Source organism: Micropterus dolomieu, linkage group LG08 (genome assembly GCF_021292245.1).
Source record: "Micropterus dolomieu isolate WLL.071019.BEF.003 ecotype Adirondacks linkage group LG08, ASM2129224v1, whole genome shotgun sequence".
NCBI classification, from domain to species: domain Eukaryota; kingdom Metazoa; phylum Chordata; class Actinopteri; order Centrarchiformes; family Centrarchidae; genus Micropterus; species Micropterus dolomieu.
Genome location: NC_060157.1, coordinates 9,258,642 through 9,278,881, shown reverse-complemented (window position 1 = coordinate 9,278,881; position 20,240 = coordinate 9,258,642). Strand labels below are relative to the sequence as shown.

At 40.8% G+C, this 20,240-nt stretch overlaps 1 protein-coding gene across 2 annotated transcripts; it reads left to right on the top strand.

Moving 5' to 3' along the window:
• Positions 1–2,384: 2,384 nt before the first annotated feature.
• Positions 2,385–19,417, top strand: ccdc187 (coiled-coil domain containing 187). Of its 2 annotated transcripts, XM_046055205.1 has the most exons (13): positions 2,385–2,741; positions 3,164–3,253; positions 8,833–8,895; positions 9,431–9,569; positions 9,900–9,990; positions 14,774–14,849; positions 15,459–17,105; positions 17,557–17,678; positions 17,813–17,884; positions 17,972–18,106; positions 18,304–18,398; positions 18,536–18,630; positions 18,716–19,417. In XM_046055205.1, the coding sequence occupies exons 2-13, from the start codon at positions 3,205–3,207 to the stop codon at positions 18,862–18,864; spliced, it is 2,733 nt and encodes a 910-aa protein (XP_045911161.1). In that variant the 5' UTR covers positions 2,385–2,741; positions 3,164–3,204; the 3' UTR covers positions 18,865–19,417. The 2 variants fall into 2 exon arrangements, with proteins under 2 accessions (XP_045911161.1, XP_045911162.1); XM_046055206.1 differs by lacking the exon at positions 15,459–17,105 and having other exon boundaries at positions 2,392–2,741.
• Positions 19,418–20,240: the final 823 nt, after the last annotated feature.

Genomic DNA, 20,240 nt, shown 5'->3' with positions numbered 1-20,240 from the left:
CATTGTAATGGAACCAGACCTTTCGTTTGTAAAGACGTTTGAAATTGTGAATGCCTTGACACTGCTTTAATTCAAGCCCCAGATTATTCCACAAAGTAACCCCACAAACAGACATAGAATAACTCCTCCTGGTGGAACTCGCCATTGGTACCGCAAAGTTTCCAAAACCTCTCAAACTGTACGACTGCTCCTTATGAGAAAACATATTTTGAATGTTCACAGGTAATAAATAGTGATACGCTTTGAACATGAACTGTGCATTATAAAATTTTACAAGATCCTGCATTTTTAATAGCTTTGATTTGAGAAAGAGAGGATTTGTGTGTTCAAAATAGTATAATTTGTGTATAATTTGTATAGCTCTTTTCTGTAGCAAAAAAAGTGACTGTATTACATTTTTGTAATTATTGCCCCATACCTCTACACAGTAGGTTAGATATGGCTGTATTAAAGCACAATACAGGGTATGGAGTGCATTGATATCAAGGATATGCTTAACTCTACTTATTATGGCAAGGCTTTTGGAAGGTTTGCAAGGTTGCATTACAAGGTATAAAAAGAACCAGAATCATGCAGATAAAAACAGTGAAATATGGCAAAACACCAGCTTAGACAAAACAAAACAAGAGACACAGTGGGCAGATACATGTAGGTGGGGGGATAAAACAGCAACACTGTAAGGATATAAGGGAAACAGTAAAATGATTGTTGTAGTGTGAAGGCCAGTTTGAACAGGTGAGTTTTGAGATGGGATTTGAATGATGTTATGGAGTGTCGAATGTGTGGGGGCAGGGAGTTCCCAAGCCCGGGAGCAGTGCAGCTGAAAGCACGGAGAAACACACGGTGCTGATACATTATACTTTGCTTCACCATTAAAATAGTCCCATAGAAGAAGAAGAAGAAGAAGAGAACATACTTTATTGTCACACACACATACATGTTGCGAAATTCATCCTCTGCATTTAACCCATCCCTTGAAGGGAGCAGTGGGCAGCCACTGTACAGCGCCCGGGGACCAACTCCAGATTGAGATGCCATGCCAGGTGAAACGGCACTGACTGGAGAACCTACTTAACATGTTTTTGATGGTGGGGGAAACCGGAGCACCCGGAGAAAACACACGCAGACACGGAGAGAACATGCAAACTCCACACAGAAAGGCCGGGGCAGGTGGCACAGTATCTTATTTATCAACCAATAATTTTGACTGGCTGAAAATACCTGATTTATTGTCTAAATCTATTGACAGTCATGGATCCAAAAGCCACATATCACACCAAACAACTGTAATAGTCCAAGCAGGACAAACAATGATTCATCATCAATCAATCATCATTAACTACTATTTTTAACTATGTGACCTGGCAAATTTTTTGTGACTTGTTGATTTGACCTCATTGATATCTGACTGACATATAAGTAAAGCCAGCAGAGGGCAACATTACGTCTAGAAAAACCACAATAACCAATGCACTGTACCCCGTTTACACATTTTCAGTAAATTAGCTTAAAGGGAAACGTATCTTTAAAGGAACTGTGACTTCCTACAGTCTTTTTTGCTCCTCACTCATCAGTCAAAGAATGTCAGATTGACAGCATGCAAAATGTATCTGACACAAAACGTCCTAGTCTTCAAAATAATTTATCATCATCATCATAAAAGCAGCATATTATCCTGCTCAGATATGAAACTTATATCGACTTATATATAGAATTTTTTTGACATGGGAGCATGAACCACATTATCAAATTGTGCTTTCTTTAAGAGTTGCAAAAACGGTCACTTTGCAGTATCAAGCATGTTTCTCCCAAATGATTTGTTTCGCTCTTTTCAATTTTTTTTATTAAATTACTGCGATTTAAATAACAAAATGCAGACTATAACACTTTTCCACTTTTCCACAATTTTAGCCAGAAACTTTTGAGTGATTGGAACCTTCGGCAGGTTAAGTGTTGCATTCACTAGCTGTTAGAAATATTGCAACTCAGTGAGCAAACACAAGCGGGTGCGAAGGCCTGTATAATAAAAGTGTTGTAATGTTAGGTGCATAGTTATGTGGGATGAGCTTCATCAGCTGGAGCTAAAAGCTTACTGTTGTGTTGCGTTGTTGTCTAGGAGCGTAAAAGTATGCTACCGTGCACCTCTCTTTGCACTGGTTAACATTTTCTTCTTTCTTTTTCCAGGATCTGTGGATGTCTCTGTTTGTAATACATTCCAAAACAGTTAAAGAAAGCGCCTTCGCCTCTTCATATGCCGAATAACACGGTCATGTGAAATTGGCCGACATCGTGATTAAACTTTGGCAGAGACTAAGTCTGAGTTCGACAGAGCACGTGAAGGCAGCAGCCGTTCACCGCCCCCACTGCTGCCGAACAGGAGCTGTGAAGAAGCAGCCGGAGCGACAGACTGTAGGCTAAGTTTGTCCGCCCTGGCTTCCCATCACAAGTCGACCGGGCTTTGTTTCATTGAAGAATAACAACCGTCGGTTTAGCTTTAAAATTCACGCCAAAAGTAGAGGCGTTAGAAACTGTCAAGCACGTTCTTGACATTCTGGGTAATTTGTAGAGACACAGGAGGAAAAAAAGAGACAGAGGGAGGGAGAGGGAAAGTGCGACGTTGCGGGCGTCTCTAAAGTTGACACTCCGCTGTCATGTTTGGTACGTTAACTTGTTGAATAGGCTGCTTAGTGTAAGTTACACACACAACGCTGGAGTTTGCGTGGGCAGCCTGCTGGGAACAGGTAGGTTATAAAACAGTGACTCTGTGGTAAACTGGCTGACTGAATATTTGTCTGGTGGCTAGTTAACTTTGCCCGACAAACAAGTGGCCTAACGTTACCGCAGTAAAACAGCAAGTTACTGTTTTACATAAAAGGCTGTAGTTGATGTTAAGGTAACAACAGCACTGCTCGTGTTAGCTTGGCTGCTGTCATTGATTTCAAAAGTCTTCAGAGTGTGTTGATAATTAGTTGACTGATTTGCATGAATATCACTGTGATAAATCAGTAGTCTATTTAACTAACTGTAATGTCCACCCAGTGTCTCTTCGTGTAACGTTAGCTTGGGAGATTTCATTCCTTCTGGCTTGTAACGTTACTTTGCCTTTAGGTCCCCATTTAATTTAGCCAGGTAATAACTTCCAAAATGTCCTTTCTGGTGTCAGGGTCTTCTCAACCATGAGGCAGTGACATAACTGAGACAGTGATGGCAGAGCTGGAAATTGACCAGTCCAACCTTCCACGTGTCCAAGAAGGTAAGCACACGCTCCCACACTAACGCAACTACTGCATTTATAGAAAACGTAAGCATGTAGGAAAGTGTGCGCAGACTGTACTATGGTTCATGGTCTGTGCTGGAGAAATGTTTTGTTTATCCCCTCCATGGGGAGGTCAGAGGTCAGGGCCAGCTACTGAACTGCAGACATGGCGCCATAGGGTTTTAAGTATTTGATTCATGGACACTTGAGACCAACAAATACAAAGAACAGACGTGCCTACCTGTTTGCAGCATGCGGAAGAGAGAATGAGACCCATGGAAAAACTCCCATTGTCTCTTTTTTGCGTTTGCACCAACTGGCTGTGGTACCAAACCGCAGCTTTTCTTCTGACCTTGTGTGTATCTATGCTTGATTTCTGTGACATCAGTACTCTCAGATAAGAAGTTCTGTTTGTGATATGTGATTTCTGAAGGGAAGAGACTTGTACTGTAACCTAAAGTGAAGGTTGTTTTTGTAATGAAAACATTCTGACTTGTAATACTAATAATTACTTATGCAGACTATATGGCCCAAAACTGATGGGGAAACATGATAATTTAAATTCAGATACTGAGAAACAACAAGTAAGAATTATAGGGAAGTTTAACTACTAAAACTGCTTTTTGTTTTATTATGGAAAAATTCACATGCACAGCTACAGATTTTGTCAGTGTTGTATTAAAGCAGCTCCTATGGATGAAATTAGTTCCATCTGCTGTCATGTAAGTATAAAAACATTCGCAGGTAAGGAACATGCTGTGGCCTGGGTGTAGACCGTTGACTCAGTCTTTGCCATGTCCACACTAATGAATAGGATAGAAATAGGTCTGCATGTCTTTTATCAAGGGAGATAATTCAGCACTCCACTCTTGTTTCCACAGACAAAGGGCACACTGTGCAGCTCTGCATTTTCATGCTTTATCGGGCAGGGGCCAGTGCACAAACAAAGCCAGTAATAGCAGTGATAAACTGCTCATTGAGACAATAGCAGCATGTTAATCAGATGTCTGGTCGTGTAATTTTTTCCGCTTGTCGACAACTTTCACCAGACACATTTGTTAAACTGTGCTGTCTTTCTCTGTGCGCTGGGGGTCGTTTACCTAATGCCCCGTCATGGGTGTTTATGATTCAGTTTCCCTAAGAGACGTAGTTCCCCGTGTCCCACTTATCCTCTACTTTCCTCCCCATCCGAGAGTCTCAGCCAAGTCAACTTTCTTTGTTTTCACTGCCCCCCTTATCAGTTCCTGTTTTGTCCCTCCGCTGGCTGCTCCTGATATGGCCTGATGTGCAGAGGGAATGCAGCTCCCAGAGGAATTCCCCCACCTCCCCCCTTGTTCCTAATTTCACTCTCGCCAACTACCCTTCACCTCTCTTTGTTCTCTAGGACAACTTGGTCGAGTTCATGGGCTTGCGTGCCCAGTCCATCTAGTTTATAACACAGCACAGAAAGCTGTGGGATGGACAAGACAGTTTTTGAAATTTTGTGCAAAAAGCAGCAAGCAGGAGAACAGAACCGACCAGTGAGTAGGAGAGAGAGGGAGACAGCGTGTGGGCGGTTGGTGGGGGATTTTGGCTGAAAATAGAACCCTTGTCATTTTCTCCTTTCGCCAGTTTCTTTGTTTGGCAGGCACTTGGGTAGTGCTGCTATCCAAGTGGCTGCGAAGATAAAATATAAATATCTCTGTCGGTGTTTGATCGGCTGCTCACTCGCGCTGGATGCCTGAGATCATCTGCATCATTTTGTTTTAGGTGACTAATTTTGGTGGCAGTTTTTTCAGCTGCTCTACTAAAAGATAAAGTACACACATTGACCTATGAGATTTAGTTATATCAGCAAAAAGGAAAGAATTGTTACACATGGTATTTTTCTTTTTTTTTTAACCACACCAGTAAGGAAAGATATTTGTAAGGATTTGTAAGATGAGAAGCATTACAATAGGAATTAATTCACTTTGTTTTGAGGTCACGCAGGTCGTGGTTTCCTGCTTTATAATATCCCCTTATCCTGCAGACTCATCGCTACTTTGTTCTTGTTGCTTTGCACTATTTCTTAGACAGAAGTCTAAGAAATAGTCAGTAATAGCCTCTGGTGTGCAAATGCCAATTTCTGTTGTCTCCTGGATCTTTGATTTACTATCCTCTTAGGAAACAGACACAGTCTAACAGGGTCTTTTCAGTGCCCTTATTAAGAAGCTTACAGTAGGACCATTTTGAAAACACACTCAGCCTGGACTTGCACTGAACGTGTGCCTCACAACCTGTCCCTCAAAACCTGTTTAGCAGTCATAATAACACAACCTCCTTGTCCCTCCCCTAAAAGTGTAATGTAACCATAGTTTAAAGGAGTTTAGAAAAACAAGTTAACCCGCAATGCAGACACACCCACACAAAATACACACACACTTGCATGCTGACAGACAAGACTGCTGTTTTCCTCCATATTTCCCTCCTTTCTTTCGTTCTGCTTTCCGAGTTGGACTTAAGAGTAAACTCGTGTTTTGAACTGTCAGTTTGTTGTGCCGGATTAAAACCCACTTAATCTCTCCTCACTGACAGACTGGACACATAAGGGCAGGTTGGAGATCCATTTAGCGGATAGTCTCTTAAGCTCCACGACAGGTGTAAGTGGTAATGCATGTCTGTCTTGGTATGGGTTAACTCTCAGTGTAGACTTACATGGTCATTTATGGTGTAAACGGACCCTTTTGATGGCTTAGTGCTGTCTGAGTGATTTTGCTGAATTTTGACTGCTGAGCCCCTGTAGACTGAAACATACCCAGAGACTAATGTTTTTAAAATTTTTGGGACTTTGACTAAATTTGACCACAGTAAAGTTTTTAAATGCCTGATTTTCTCACTTCCCTATTTACAGAACTGGAATATAAGGAGGTATCTCCCATCTGACTTGTTATATCAGCTCAGAAGTAATTCTCTAAATGTTGAAATTTGCCATTGCATTGTTAGAGCAGGCTCTGGGTAGCAAAGGTATGGTGCAGCAATAATGAAAGTGAAGAAGACTATTTTTAGAAGAATATGAATGTGAAAACAGTGACAAGATTTGGATCAAGGAATGTAGTGTGTTTGGAGTAAGAAACCCATACCAAGTTGTCTTTGAGAATACAAACTTAACAAGACAGCAAGCACAGAGAAGCCTTCGTATAGTCAGGGACATGGCACAAAATTAGCACCTGACAAATGTTGGTAAAATATGCAAGTGGCTGATATATGTGCTTGCAGTCTGTTGAGTGGCTGGTAAAATGTGAACATTCATTAGCCTTTTGGCTGATGGGGAACAAAAAACATTTTGTACACTGGGATTGGTCGAGTGCTTGATGTTTCGTGTGTTTTCAGTTAGCCACACAGATGGTCACAGCTGTACTGTAGACTGTAGGCTCGATATGTCACACTTCAAAATGAATCTTGAGGCCTTCCATTCATTCATGTCATCCATCAAATCTTCAGCTAGTAAGTACACTCCCAGGGTCTTTGCTCTTCTTATATTTCTTTGCTTTAGATTTGTACTTCTTCTGACAAAGGGATCAAAAAAGCACAAGTGAAGCCATAAACAAAGGAACTAAGAATAAATGTCATAGCTTTGACATCTCTAGTACCATGCTTGGTGACAGCCTGGGTAACATGCAAAGTATTCCACATACTGGATGATAGTTGCACCTCAAAAGTCCTAATTGGGATTCACAGTTTCTATGTACCTTCAACAACTTGCTGACAAATAAAGTTAGTATGTTACAACTATATTACCATGTTATCTTAGCACAGTGTTCCTGATAATACAGAAATATCCCATGATTTACATTTATGTTCTAGGTATTTAAAATGGCTTATTGTGTTACAGCAGTATAAAATGTATTTGGGTTTTCTATAGCTGGGTCAAGAGCTTAAACCAGTTGTTCTAAACAACATATGGCATTTATGTGTCTGTCACCTCTGCTCATAAATTGAATCATAAACATTAAGTGTATGGATGTAAAGATTAGTAGTAGGACAGGTGTTTTTTTTTTAACTAGCCTTGCCTCTGGCTCAGACTGGAGGCTTTCCCCTCTGCACTGAGCTAAATCTCTTCTTAAACACAGTCGTCTGTCCGCCTCCTGGCATTTGAAAGCACCGTTATAGGATGAAAATCAGTGAGATAGCAAAGCCGTTTTGTCCGGTCACAGTGAACTGTGTCTGCAAAGATGAAGGAAACAGCAGGGCCACAGTGTTGCTGTCTGTCCGTGTTTATTTTCTAATGAGTAACTTTTGAGTTTTGTTTAACAGACTACAGATAAGGACTACTGTAAATACTTGTGTGAGTGTTTATAGGTGAAAGTAACAGTCCACAAATGCTGAAGCTATAAATACTAATGTACAAATCAAAAAGTAATGCAAAGCTGTGAGTATTGACCACCTTATGACTGGAGTTAAAAAATATATCCAGGTCAAAATAGAGAACTCTTGTTAACTATCCCTTTGTTTGGCCTCACATGTTTAGTAACACTTTCTTTGCGTAATTGCACCTAAAGTTCTTGTGTCTATAGTGAAGTCCTTATCTATGTCAACTTTTCGACAAAAACAGACAAGGCTAGAGAGCTTTAATGACATGAAACCGAGATGTTTTATGACCATATCCAGCCGCAGGTGGCCAGACTATGGAATAACGGGATAAGAAAGACACAGTTCCCTGCAGTGTCATGATATGGAGAACCAGACAGAGTTGGTGTACAGAGAGCTCTTAAACAAAGCCTTTGGATTTACAACAGAGTACCACAGACTTCACTCTACATAAATTTGTACCTTCTGCACAGGCTTTCTGGTACAAATGGTTGCAGTTGTTAGTTCCTAAACTTTGCATCTTCATTTGGTAGTCATATTGAGCATATTAGTAAAAGGGGAAAAAACGTATCTACGTCATTTCCTTTCAGTAACAATTGTAAAGATAATATGTTTCATACAGGGGGGTGGGTGTGTGTGTGTGTGTGTGTGTGTGTGTGTGTGTGTGTGAGAATGTGTTTATAAATTGTAAAATAAATGTACTTGCACACACACTGACACACTCGCACTAGAGTATGTCATATAGTTGCTTTTGTTAGAATTAGGTGGACCTGTTGCTCTGCTGCAATTAAATCCAGTAACTTTGGGAGGACAGTACAAATTGTGGCCACTTGCACTGGTGCCCTGTTATGATGGGGATTTTATGAGAGCCCTTTAACAATTCATGCCAGAGTGGTGGATGATTGTTGTTTTTCTAAAGTTTGAGGGACACTCCTTTGCCTTTGTCTGTGTTGAATCAACAGCCATCACAACACAGAGCACTCATATCCTATTGTTTCCCTTTAGACAGCGCAGAGTGCTGAACCAAAGGCTCCCCAATATTGTCTCTTTTCAGGCCACCCAAAGCCTCACCTCTTGTTGTGGATGAGCCATACAAGACCATTCAAGATGGTTGTTATTTTTCAGTTGTTTTAGCAATAATCAAGCTTAGAGAACTGCTCATTTCATTTAACACTTACATCCCCCTCCTTTCCTTTTTGAACGCTTTTTGTATGATACTGAAGTGTTGCTGTCCTCTGTTGTTTCAGTGTGCCAGTGTTTTGCTGTGCTTGAGGATGGAGCGTTGGCCCACAACCTGCAGGAGCAGGAGAGTAAGTACACTGTGAAGCTACCATGTGACAGCTGCACACTACAAACATCTGTAGTAATTTACATTATGTGGGCTGCTCTCCATTTTGTCGTAATCACCTCTGTTTGTGTTATTGTGCTTTCATCTTTAGTTAGCCTGTTAAGTAATTTAGGATTAATTAAGGATTATACTTAGGAGCTGCAATTACAGAATAATAAAAAAAAAATTATTAAGAAAAATGCTGCAAAGCCGTTGAACTACTTTTTGGTCAGCTTTTGTCAGTCATCGTGGTATGTCTTTGCAATTTTGCACAGTAAACAAAGTGACATGTAATTTGGTGTCTGTTTTTAGAATTCCTTAAAAGTGTGGCATGCCACAAACCATGTTTCAAAAACACAACACTCATGAATATTCAAAAATGAACAGTTTCAGACCAAAAGAAATATAGTAATTATTTGTATTTATATTTACTATAACCTAGATCACACATGGTCCTTCATTGCAACACGTTGAATACTGTCTCACCCTCTTCCATTTTCTCTGCCTTGCCCTCATAGTTGAGCAATACTATACCACCAACATTGAGAAGAACCAGCTAGTGCAGAATGACATCCGTGTAGCCAAAATGCTTCAGGATGAGGAAGAGGAGCAGCGGGCCCAGCAGAGCGCCCTCCTCAGACAGGCTTCCAGACAACTGTAGGTGACCCCTGCTCCCCAAAACACACTGATACAGTGCTGCTGCACTACTTCGAAATCACTGCCTGTACCCTAACTCTACTGTATGCAGAGTTGTCTATACTGTAGTTTGTGTCTGATTTTATTATTGTGTTATGGTATTTTTGTACAAGTAAGCACATCGTGAGCAATTTACAATCCTGAGTCGAATTCCTGGCAATAAAGTGGATTCTGATTCTGATTTACTATACAGATTTATATTCTTCTTTACATCTGTCTCATGATGTGCTGGTAGTTGCATCAGTGAGTCACAAGTGTAAGAAGTCCTTTTCTTCCCTGACTGTTCCGTAGAGAGGAGGAAGACTTTGAGTATGCTCGTATAATTCAGGAGGAGCTCCAACGTTGTGCTGAGGAGGCCCAGAAGAGGGAGCAGGATGATGAGGTGAGCACAAACCGTTTTATGTCTGCATCTTATTTACATGTCTCAAATTAATGCATCGAAGGTCATGCAATATTTTAAAGAAGAATTCACTTTCACTTATGTGGACATTCACTCTGTGTGGTCTACAACTATACTTTTACATCAGTTGCATTGACAGAAGTTAGTATTCATACATGCACCACTTAGAAGTTTCCAACTTTAAATGCTCAGTCAAGTATAACCCCCTATAAAGAGTCTAAAGGTCTGGTTCTGACGTCACATGAATCTGCACTTGCTCGTCAATTAACCACCTCACCATCTTTGCAATTTGGAAATCTGCATCCATCAGTGTCTGCATAGAACCATTATTTCTCAGTCAGCAGGCTCCTATTATTTACTTTAGCTCTTTAAATGGATAGACCTGGCATGCTGACAGTAGGCTTACATAAACATGCTAGACAAAAATCAAGCCTGATTGATGCATGCAGATGTTTTTATTTTATATAAAATTGTTTTTACTCGCTTCTCTTTGTCCACAAGGTATTTTTTATTACTCATCTTACAAATCAACCTGTGAATGCATAGAACAAACCCATTTTCTTCTTTTACAAGGCACAACAATCCAACTTTAGCTTTTTTTGTACACATACACCATAATAGCTTCGCTTACTATCTTCCAGTTGCATTAGCCACATTTAACATTCATAACATTATTCAATCAATATTCAACTAAATTCCTGCTAATTGAGGGGATCTATGCCAGCATGCATCGAGTTAAACGCAGAGAAACTCCTGGACAGGTAAACTTGCCTGACCATCTCAGAGTTAACACATGAGACAGAAAAGCATGTCTTCACCTGACTTGCATGTTTTAAAGCAGTAAATCCATAATATTATATGATTGAAAACAAATATGCCCTTTGGATGTCGGATATATGGAAACAAGGTTGAAAATCAGCGTTCCTTTTCCAGTTACCAATTTTGTCATTTTTAAATCGAAACCTCTATGGTGTTTTAAGCCAATATTGTCCCAGCAAATAAGAAGACACAAACGTGACGGCAAAGTTTGTAAAGCGAAATAATATAAGGGATTTACTCCTGAAAGAGGAACAAATTCTTCATTGTGGGTGTCAAGTTACTGCCAGCAACCAGAGCAGAGTGGGAAACCGTACTTTATGGACAAGTTCAACTTTGCACAATGCAGTGATAAAACATAAAGTTGGACGAAACCAAAGTAAGATTTAAAGTGATACACAGATGTATCTACTGAGTATCAAACGCTCATGCCCTGTTATCCTGAAAGTTGTCTGTATGATTGATAGTTTCCTTCTTTACAAAGTGGTCAGCTTGAATTCATGTCAGAATTAATTCTAGTGGTATCTTTTAAATCAAAAATGTATCAAACCACTATCTAGTTTGAGACACAAACTACTACGTTAATATAATGCGGTAGTGGATGATCTTACTCAGTAAATGCTGAAGCCTGTAGGATATTTTTGGTGGTTCACAAAGCAGAAAGTAGCTGTGTGGTATTTGTATCTCCGACTACAGTACTGTGTGCAGATTAAACTAGGCATAATCTAGAGAGGCAAACTTGGCACTTGGCACAAATTTAAAATAGCACCAGCATTATTCTTAAAGTTCAGCACAGCGACTCATTGTTGTATGGCACTCGGGACATACTTGTATCATTTAATTATCTGCGTGTTACCACCAGGTCAGGGAATATCGTATGGTTCACTTCGCCCTCTCTTAGGACTGAGTCCATAATGAATGGCAGTTGCAGCAAAGTGCTGCTCTGGGCCTCTGGATCCACTGTGCCGTAACAGGGCTGCATGAGCAAAGTCAGCTGTTGAACAGAGACACAAGCTGTCAGCTACCCATCTGGATGATGGCTCATGCAGTTTCCCTGGTGGTTGATTCCAGACATACACCATCGACCTCTCCATACAGAATGGACACACGTGCAAATTAAGTCTCACTGGATGTGCACACATTATCTAAGTGCTGTGTTTAATCAAGGGAGTGGCTGAGCCTTCATGTGGTTAATTCTTTCCATTGTCCACAAATGGTTTAACATTGTTACTGGGTTTCCAAACAGGGTTGTCACTGGAAATCTGTTTTTAAAGGGTTTTCTTAGTTAAGTGTCAAGTGAAAAATTCCATAACCTACATTGTTTTTGTCTCCACATTTTACCTCATGACAAAATCCACAAAGCGCAGTGGTGGTGTTCACATTTCTCATGTCTAAATAAATGAAGTTACATTTTACTAAAATCTATCATAGTGTGACATTTTAGCCACACTAGCAGTGCGGCACTTGGCATTGCAATGCCACTGACTTTTCCTCTAGCGCCACCATGAGGTTGACAATTGTAATACTTTGGTGATCACTTTCCATCAGGTCAAAAGTCTAATTTGTCCAATGTATGAGCAAAATCATTTTCAGACACCACAGCTGTATTTTGTTTTTAGTGCTAATTAGCAAATGTTATCGGCCTGACATGCTTAACTAAGATCGTGAATACAGTAAGGTTGTGAACATAGTAAATATTATACCTGCTAAACATCAGCATGTTAACACTGTGAGCATGTACCACTGTGCCTTGGTACAGACTCACAAAGCCACTAGCATGGCTGTAGACTCTTGTTTAAGTTGAAGACATAATACAAATTACATTAATATCTAGATAATGCTGTTGTAGTTGTTAGGATGTTAATGTTGTCAATTTATTATACTCCCCATTTGTGAGGTAGCACTAGATCTCTCCAAAATGTTGAATATAAAAATCTTGCAACCCAAACATGATGCAACCAGATGGTTCCCATCAATCACCTCTCCCTTGTTGTTCCAATTTTCACACTAAAGCCCAACCACTCCAAAACCTCTAAAGAATTTCTTTATGTCTGTGCATTTTTACAGCATGCATGTGCATTTCTTAACATCGGTTGCTTTACAAAAAAGTAATTTGACTGCCCACCAACAGAAATTAAGAGTTGAGCTGTGTAAGAATAGGGAGGAGGGGCAAATCTCCCCCAAAACTCCCCAGCTGGTCCAGTGGAGTAGTCTGCGTCACAAGGCCTCTTCAGCATAATATTTTCCTTTACCCAGCAGTTTCCCCTTTAGAAGAGGCTTATAAAAGCTCCTTGTTTGGAGGATGTGAGGTGATCTAGGGCCATTCATCATTATTAAAGGAGTTTAGTTTGAACTCTGTTGGAACCAACATGATGTGTTTACACTTCAGTTGAATGGTAAGGCCTCATTTACCTACGGGGTAAAAATCATTCTAGGTTATGAAGCACATGGTATGAGAATCTATCTATTTCTGTGTGGATGTAATCATTTATTTTTATGAGTGTTGGTGTTTGGATGAAATTATTAACTATTAACACCCCCTGTTTCTCTACCTTCCTTAATGACTGGCTGATCAGAGGTGTTGATTAAATATTTGCCTCCCTGTAGATTGTGCCTTTAATTAAGGAACAGAAGGCCCCAGGCTGAGCTGTTTTAAATGCCAGATCCCTGTGGCACTCCACACCTAACCTGCCATGGCAAGCTGCTAATTGTCTGCTGATGCTGGCAAAGTAGCTGACACACACACTCTGATTGCGAAGCAGGAGGAGCTGCATTAGCTTTTATTTATGATTAATGTTGCAAATCCAGCCTACAGAGACATGTTTTCATATTTAATAGAATTGACCAGTAGAATTTGAAGATTTGTAAGAAATATTTTTAGAGACAGACTGGTCGGGTTCTCCTTCACATTAGCAGACAAGTGTACCAGCTCTGGTAAGAGCATGTATTCCCCAGTGACAAGGTGGTACTTCATGTGAAACAGTCCTGTTGACCTGCTTCTGTTGAATAGTTCAGGCTGAAGGAGATGAAAAGTTTGCTTGTCTCTCATATGGTCTCCTAGTTTCCATTGAGTCTGCCACAGCCCTGCCTGAAATAGTTTGGCCATCTTGAACTGGCTTTGTGCTAAATAGCCACTATTAAGATGTCAGGTCACCTCACAGTGGCACCCAACAAGGCTCTGTATTTACTGTAGCCTCCTCTGTAGACATGCCGGATGTAGATGGATTAGCTTCTCCTCTTCAAACATCTGAGAGTTTGATCCATGTTACATTTGTGTTGTTTACTTGAACGCTAGAAATACATAAATATCAAATCGAAGGGAGCTGAGTAGATTTAAGGCAAAAAGTGGTATGAGGGTAAACAGACAAAGCAGTATTTATAGTAGACTTTTATTTGTACAAAGATAACATAAAAGCAAAACCTTTGCGACAAATACATTGTGATTCTCTTTCCAGGAAGACAAAGATAGCAATGAAAGTCACAGATGACTGTACTATCACATAGGCTACATTAAAACAAATCATCCTTTCATATAAAACTACACAGACAGGCAAAAGAAAATAAATGTATAGTGTGTGTGTGTGTAAATATTTTCCAAAGATTTTGTGTGATGAGTGGGAGTAAAGCAGTTATCAACCATTTATTATACAAGTTGTGCTGCCATCTGCTGTGTGAAAACAGCACAGTAGACTTGATGTCAACATTCTTGCGGTCATGCGAACTCATGGTTGCACAGCAAGGTAACCAGCTTGTTTTTGATTTATTCCGATTATTTCATTATAAGCTTTGCTGTGAACTACATAAGTTCAATGGTTGGCTTTGAAATAAGGGAACCAAATGAAAGATTATCATTTCTCCGTAATCTTTATTTAGCCCAAATTCATACTGAGTTACTCATTATGGTTTTACAAGCAAGTATCAGTACGTGTGTGTGTGTGTGTCTCCACAGGAAATAGCTAAACGACTGCAGGAAGAGGAGGAGCAGAGAATCAGGAGGAGCAGAGGGCAGGAAGGCCATTGTGAAGGTACACTCTAAGTTTTGTCATGTAGTTTTATGTTTTGTTGGCTGTATGTTTATTAGACAACATTAGTCAGCTATCCTAAAAGACTGCCAAACCACTTTAAAGAAAATGGTGAATGGATTGGCGGAGTAGGAGTTTGCCATTTGCAGAATGATTAGTTGCACTTAAAGTAGGACAAACCCAGGCCTTGCTAAGCTTTTCTCTAACCAAACATTGCTCTACTGCTTATCATTGTTATATTTAAGTGATTCTCTACATATATTACAGCAACATGAACAAAAATACTCTACATAGCTATCGCATGATATTATCTCCATAATGTGGTGTTGTACACACAACACATTCATTATGGTTTGACAAGCATGCATATAACATATCTTTTTATATTGTCTTTTACGCATGACTGTATATCTGTATTCCAGTCTATAAACATATTGGAATGCCTCAGTTGTGTCTAAAACATTTATAAAAAGTTATGTAACAAATACTAAAATTACATGCTATTTTTAATGCATTGTTACCTCACCATTAACTGCACTTGTCTAATAGTACACGCTGACAGCCTCACCCATCCTCCCTGCTTTTGTGTTTGCATGTTTGGTATTACTAAAGGCAGCGCCAGTGATCCAGCACTGCCATCCCCACACCACCACACACTCAGCAGCCTTCACCAAGGAGAGGAGCAGTACTCATCTACCACCACCAGGTGGCAATGTTCTACATCTCTCAACCATTCAGACTTAACTGAGCTTAATGCTAACTCCCCCAGGGGGGTTGCAGCTCAGAGAAACACAACTTCATGGTCAAATCAAGGACACACACACTTTAGGGAAATCAAGAGTGAATTGAGAGAGCCTTTGAGTGAGGATTCTGAGGACTCAGACACAGTTTTCTCTGAACAGCTCTCTGTCTTATTACTCAATGAAAGATTCAACACGGCACCTCCTCAACGGGGGACATCTTTACATCAGCCGCAAGAGAGAAACTACAGGAGTCTTTCCTCTGGCAGCAGCCGCACAGATAAGCTCAGAAACTGGGAGGAGGAGAGCGGACAGCAGGATGAGGACTATTATGAAAATGGTGACCTAGATAAGAGGAGGCCTAGGTATTCGGATCTGGAAAGCAACCAAGAGGAGTATAAGGGTTTGCACAAGAGCAGATATCAGGATAGATATTCTAGGTTAGTCGAGGTAAGAGAAATACAACGTAGTCGCAGTGAATCTGTCAGGCTGCATGACAGGAGCAGGCAGAACAACAGAGACCTAGTGAGAACTGGGAGCTATAAGGGCAACCCGGACAAACATGTCAGAAACTACAGAAGTTTCTTTGAGGAGGAAAGGGGAAAACAGGATGAGGACTATTATGAAAATGGTGACCTAGAGAAGAGGAGGCCTAGGATTTGGGATCAGGATAGCAACAGTGGAGAAGGGTGTGAGGGTTTGCACAGGAGCAGTGATCAGGATAGAGACTCTAGGTTAGTCGGAGTAAGAGAAAGGCGACATAGTCGAAGTGAATCTGTCAGGCTTCATGAAAGCAGCAGGCAGAGCAACAGAGACCTAGTGAGAACTTGGAGCTATAAGGACAACCCTGACAAACATGTTCGTTTTCAGGAGAACACCAGGAGCTCTAACAAGCAGCAGGCTGATAGAAGCGGAGTCTGGGAGATGCTAGGCCAGGTTCTCATAGAGAGGGGTGTGCCTGTGAGGTTTGGCAGCAATGGGGCGCCACTGCAAATACAGCTTCAAAGCAGAGACAGCCAGGTGCTTCACGGGAGCGAGGTCTCCTACGGCGACTCCCAACCACATCAGAGAGTTTTCCAGAGAGCTGCCTCCACCAGGAAGAGTTTCCATGGAGATATCGGGGAGGGGAGGAGATTTTCATACAGAGAGAACAGTGGGAGAGATCACAGAGAAGACCGAGACAGGCACCGTATTAATGTGGATGATGGAGAGGTTTATGAGATTAGCAGTAGAGGCTCATATCTTGCTAACTGTGAAAGGCGAGGCAGTAGAAGGTGGAGTGGGCACAGATGCTCTAACGATGACGAGAGGGAGAGGAATGCAGATGATTGCAGGTTCAAGAGGACAACAAGCAAACAAAGGCATTGGCACAAGACCATAGAAGAAAGGTTAAGCTCAGAGGAGGAGCCGGAGATGGAGAGGAGAGGAGAGACGCTCCACCGAAGAGCCCCACGGCGTAGCCAAAGCCTCAGCAGCAGCGGGACTTCTTCCAGAGATAGGTCAAGGCACATGGCAGCAGGTAACACCCAGAACTGCAGCCAACTCCAACCTGCAGAGGGGAAGCTTCCAAAGCTGTGCTCCCTCCATGTCTCTGTACATCTGCTCCTCTCATCTTCCCTCAATCATCGTCTTATCTGGACAAATTGGGCTTTTAGTGGTGACTTGGGGTCTCTTACTGAAGTGGCACATTTTCCTATTAATATCTGTAATTCCAGTTGTCCTTAAATAATCTTCAGTGTGTGCTTTCATCTTCATCATTCTTTCAGTTTTGATGTAGTGAGATAACAAGTTCTGTGGAATCCCTTTCAAAACTGAGCAACATGCCTTACATGCTGCACCCGCTTCTCTCTGTGTGGGATTGAAATGTTGGCCTTTTTGTCTTGTACTTTTATTTTTAACACCCGTAATCTCCTTGCCATAAAAGTTCAGTTTAATTCTTTTGGATTGACACTTGAAACTCAAACCCTTAGGAGTGTCATTGGAACCAGAGCCGGGAGAGACAAGCCTGGACATGGTGGAGCTGCAGCAGGTCCTACAGGATGAAGAACTGGCTCACAAGCTGCAGGAGGAAGAGGAGAAACTGTTGAGGAGGGTATGGGACCCAGGAGTTTGCTAAATCACAATGTGTCTTGTAATCTATACTGTCAACGAGAAAGACGGTAGATCAGTATCTCTTTTGATTATTGTTTTTCTGTTTGTTTTAATTTTACCTTCTTGTGTTTGCAGAGCTCCCAGCACTCTCCATGTAGGGCTTATCCAGAGAGAGACTTCAGAGTAGCACAAGTGGCGCAGGATGAGGTACGATAATAAATCAACATGTCGTCAGTGCCATGTACCTTAATTTTTTTCCTGTTGAATTATCTAATTATTGTGGCTTTGCGCTAGGAAATTGCACGTTTTATGCAGAAGCAGGAAATGAAGTCAAAGCGTCGATCTCGAGAGTTAGAAGGGCCAGCATCGTGGCGCGAGCACAGAGCGATGATCAGTCATCATGACAGACGAGCTGCAAGAGACAGACAGGTAAATGTGTTGTAGATATTGAAAAACTGTTTTGGCATCCAAGTACAGTACACGTCATTGTCATACATGTCTTTTAAAATATTCACTTCAACACTCCACTTGCCTTGCTATAATCTATCTTAGCTGATGAAAACTCCAATACTATTTTTTAAATATGATAGATGATGAAATTAGTTTGTCCTTTGTCTACTGCCTAGGTCCAACGAGAGAGACTTGACTCAGAGGGCCTTCCTTCCCCCACTGAGGACTGCTCCCCAGGCAATCAGTCACCCAGCCCCGACTCCACTTTACCGTAATTGTCTCTGCGTGAATATACATGAAACTGATAAATGTCTTTTATTGTTACCATGAGAACTGCTCATCAGTGTCCACCAGCTGGCATGTCTTTCATCTACTTTATATGCCGACTTACTACTGCTGCGTTTACAGACAAGTCCAGCAGATCAGAAACATTGCGGAAGAGCTTGACCCGACCTTCCAAGCCAGGAGGCAAGACACAGGGAGCTTCCATGTGGGACAAACAGGTACTGTAAACAGGATAAAAGGCACTCATAATGAAACTGTTAAACAATGGCTGCACACTCCAAATTCTTTTTTTCTCCAATATAGAACCAACCTGTCAGTCACTTCCCATGCCGCATTCTGGCTTACGTGACTTCCTCGAGGAGCCTACTTTCATTCCACCCACAAAACGGCCAACGGAAAAATCAGGACGCACAAAACCCAAAGAGAAGAAGGAAAATTGCAAGCAACAATAATTTTAACACACTGTGCTTTTGGAGTCCATTTATATTTTATAACACTTTCAGTTCAGCTACAGAGTTTTCCTTACTTAGTACTTTAAGGTTGAAAATTACAACAATTAAGTTCTCTCTACCAGCCACTCCTACAAGCACTTTGGAACAAAGAGAAAGAATTGAGAGAAGTGACATTTTAAAATATTTCTTGATTAAGTGGATAATGACAACACCTTGGACTCTTGCCTTTTATAATTTTAAAAGGTTTATTGAATTATTGTTTGAATTATTCAGTGTTAATTAGTGTTTAATTTAAACCATATACATTTATTTCAATTATTTTTTCAATGTAACTTTTATTAGTTTTATATAGTTAAGCACTATACCGGGAACACCCAAAATGTCATGTGACAAAACAAGAAGTAACAATGAAAACCCTTGAACCTGAGTGACGTGGTTATCGGACAAGTTACATCCACTTTTGGAGTGGTTGCCAACTTTGTTTCAAAGCAGCAGGACACCAGTCATGTTTACAATAGCACAAAGACAATCAAATGAACTTCTTTAACCCTTATTAAGTGGAAATTCCATTTGTTGAAAATCCATACTACAACTACCATCAAAGAATGTTAAGTTGTTTCATAATATCCAGATGTAAGTATATTATTTAGAGACACTATATGTAACAAAGTACTGTAAACTCAAAGATCCACTTAACTATGCCACAGACAATTCTTAAACTGAGACAGTTTGCAAATTGTCTCATACACAAACACTCCATATCATGTGACTGAATTTCCACACCTGAACCCTGTTTCAGAAAGCAGGATTAACAAACTCTGAGCTGATCCCTGAGCTCTGGGTTGATTGAGCCTGAGGTGGGGAGACTCTGAATTTTCGGTTCCAGAACAGCAGATCAGAATAAGTTCAATCAACTCTGAGTATGTTGAGCCTGATTGAAGTGCGTACGTGGGGATGAAAAAAAGCCATAATCAATGGAGCTCCGATACAACGATTCACCATGGCAACGGGTAAATAAAGGCAGAGCCCCCATTTTAATCGGGTGGAGCTAGAAATTTGAATGCGGGCCATGATAGGCTCTAAAATGCAGGAGTGGAGGAAGGATCAATGCGTTAATATTAAGCTACTACACAGCGTTGCTCATTTATCATTTACTAGACTGGAATTTCCTTAATAAATGATAAAGTGCTACAGCCCATTACATTCGACTTTAAATAGGAAGGCCATATTTATTAAGCTGTAACCCGACGGGACTAAATGCCGGTGGCAATCGGCTACCTGATTATAAAAATAGGTCTGCTATAGATAAAATATAAGAAACAGTTTATTCGTGAACCTGTGATTGTAAAGTTACAGTCGCACCCAGCAGATTAGCC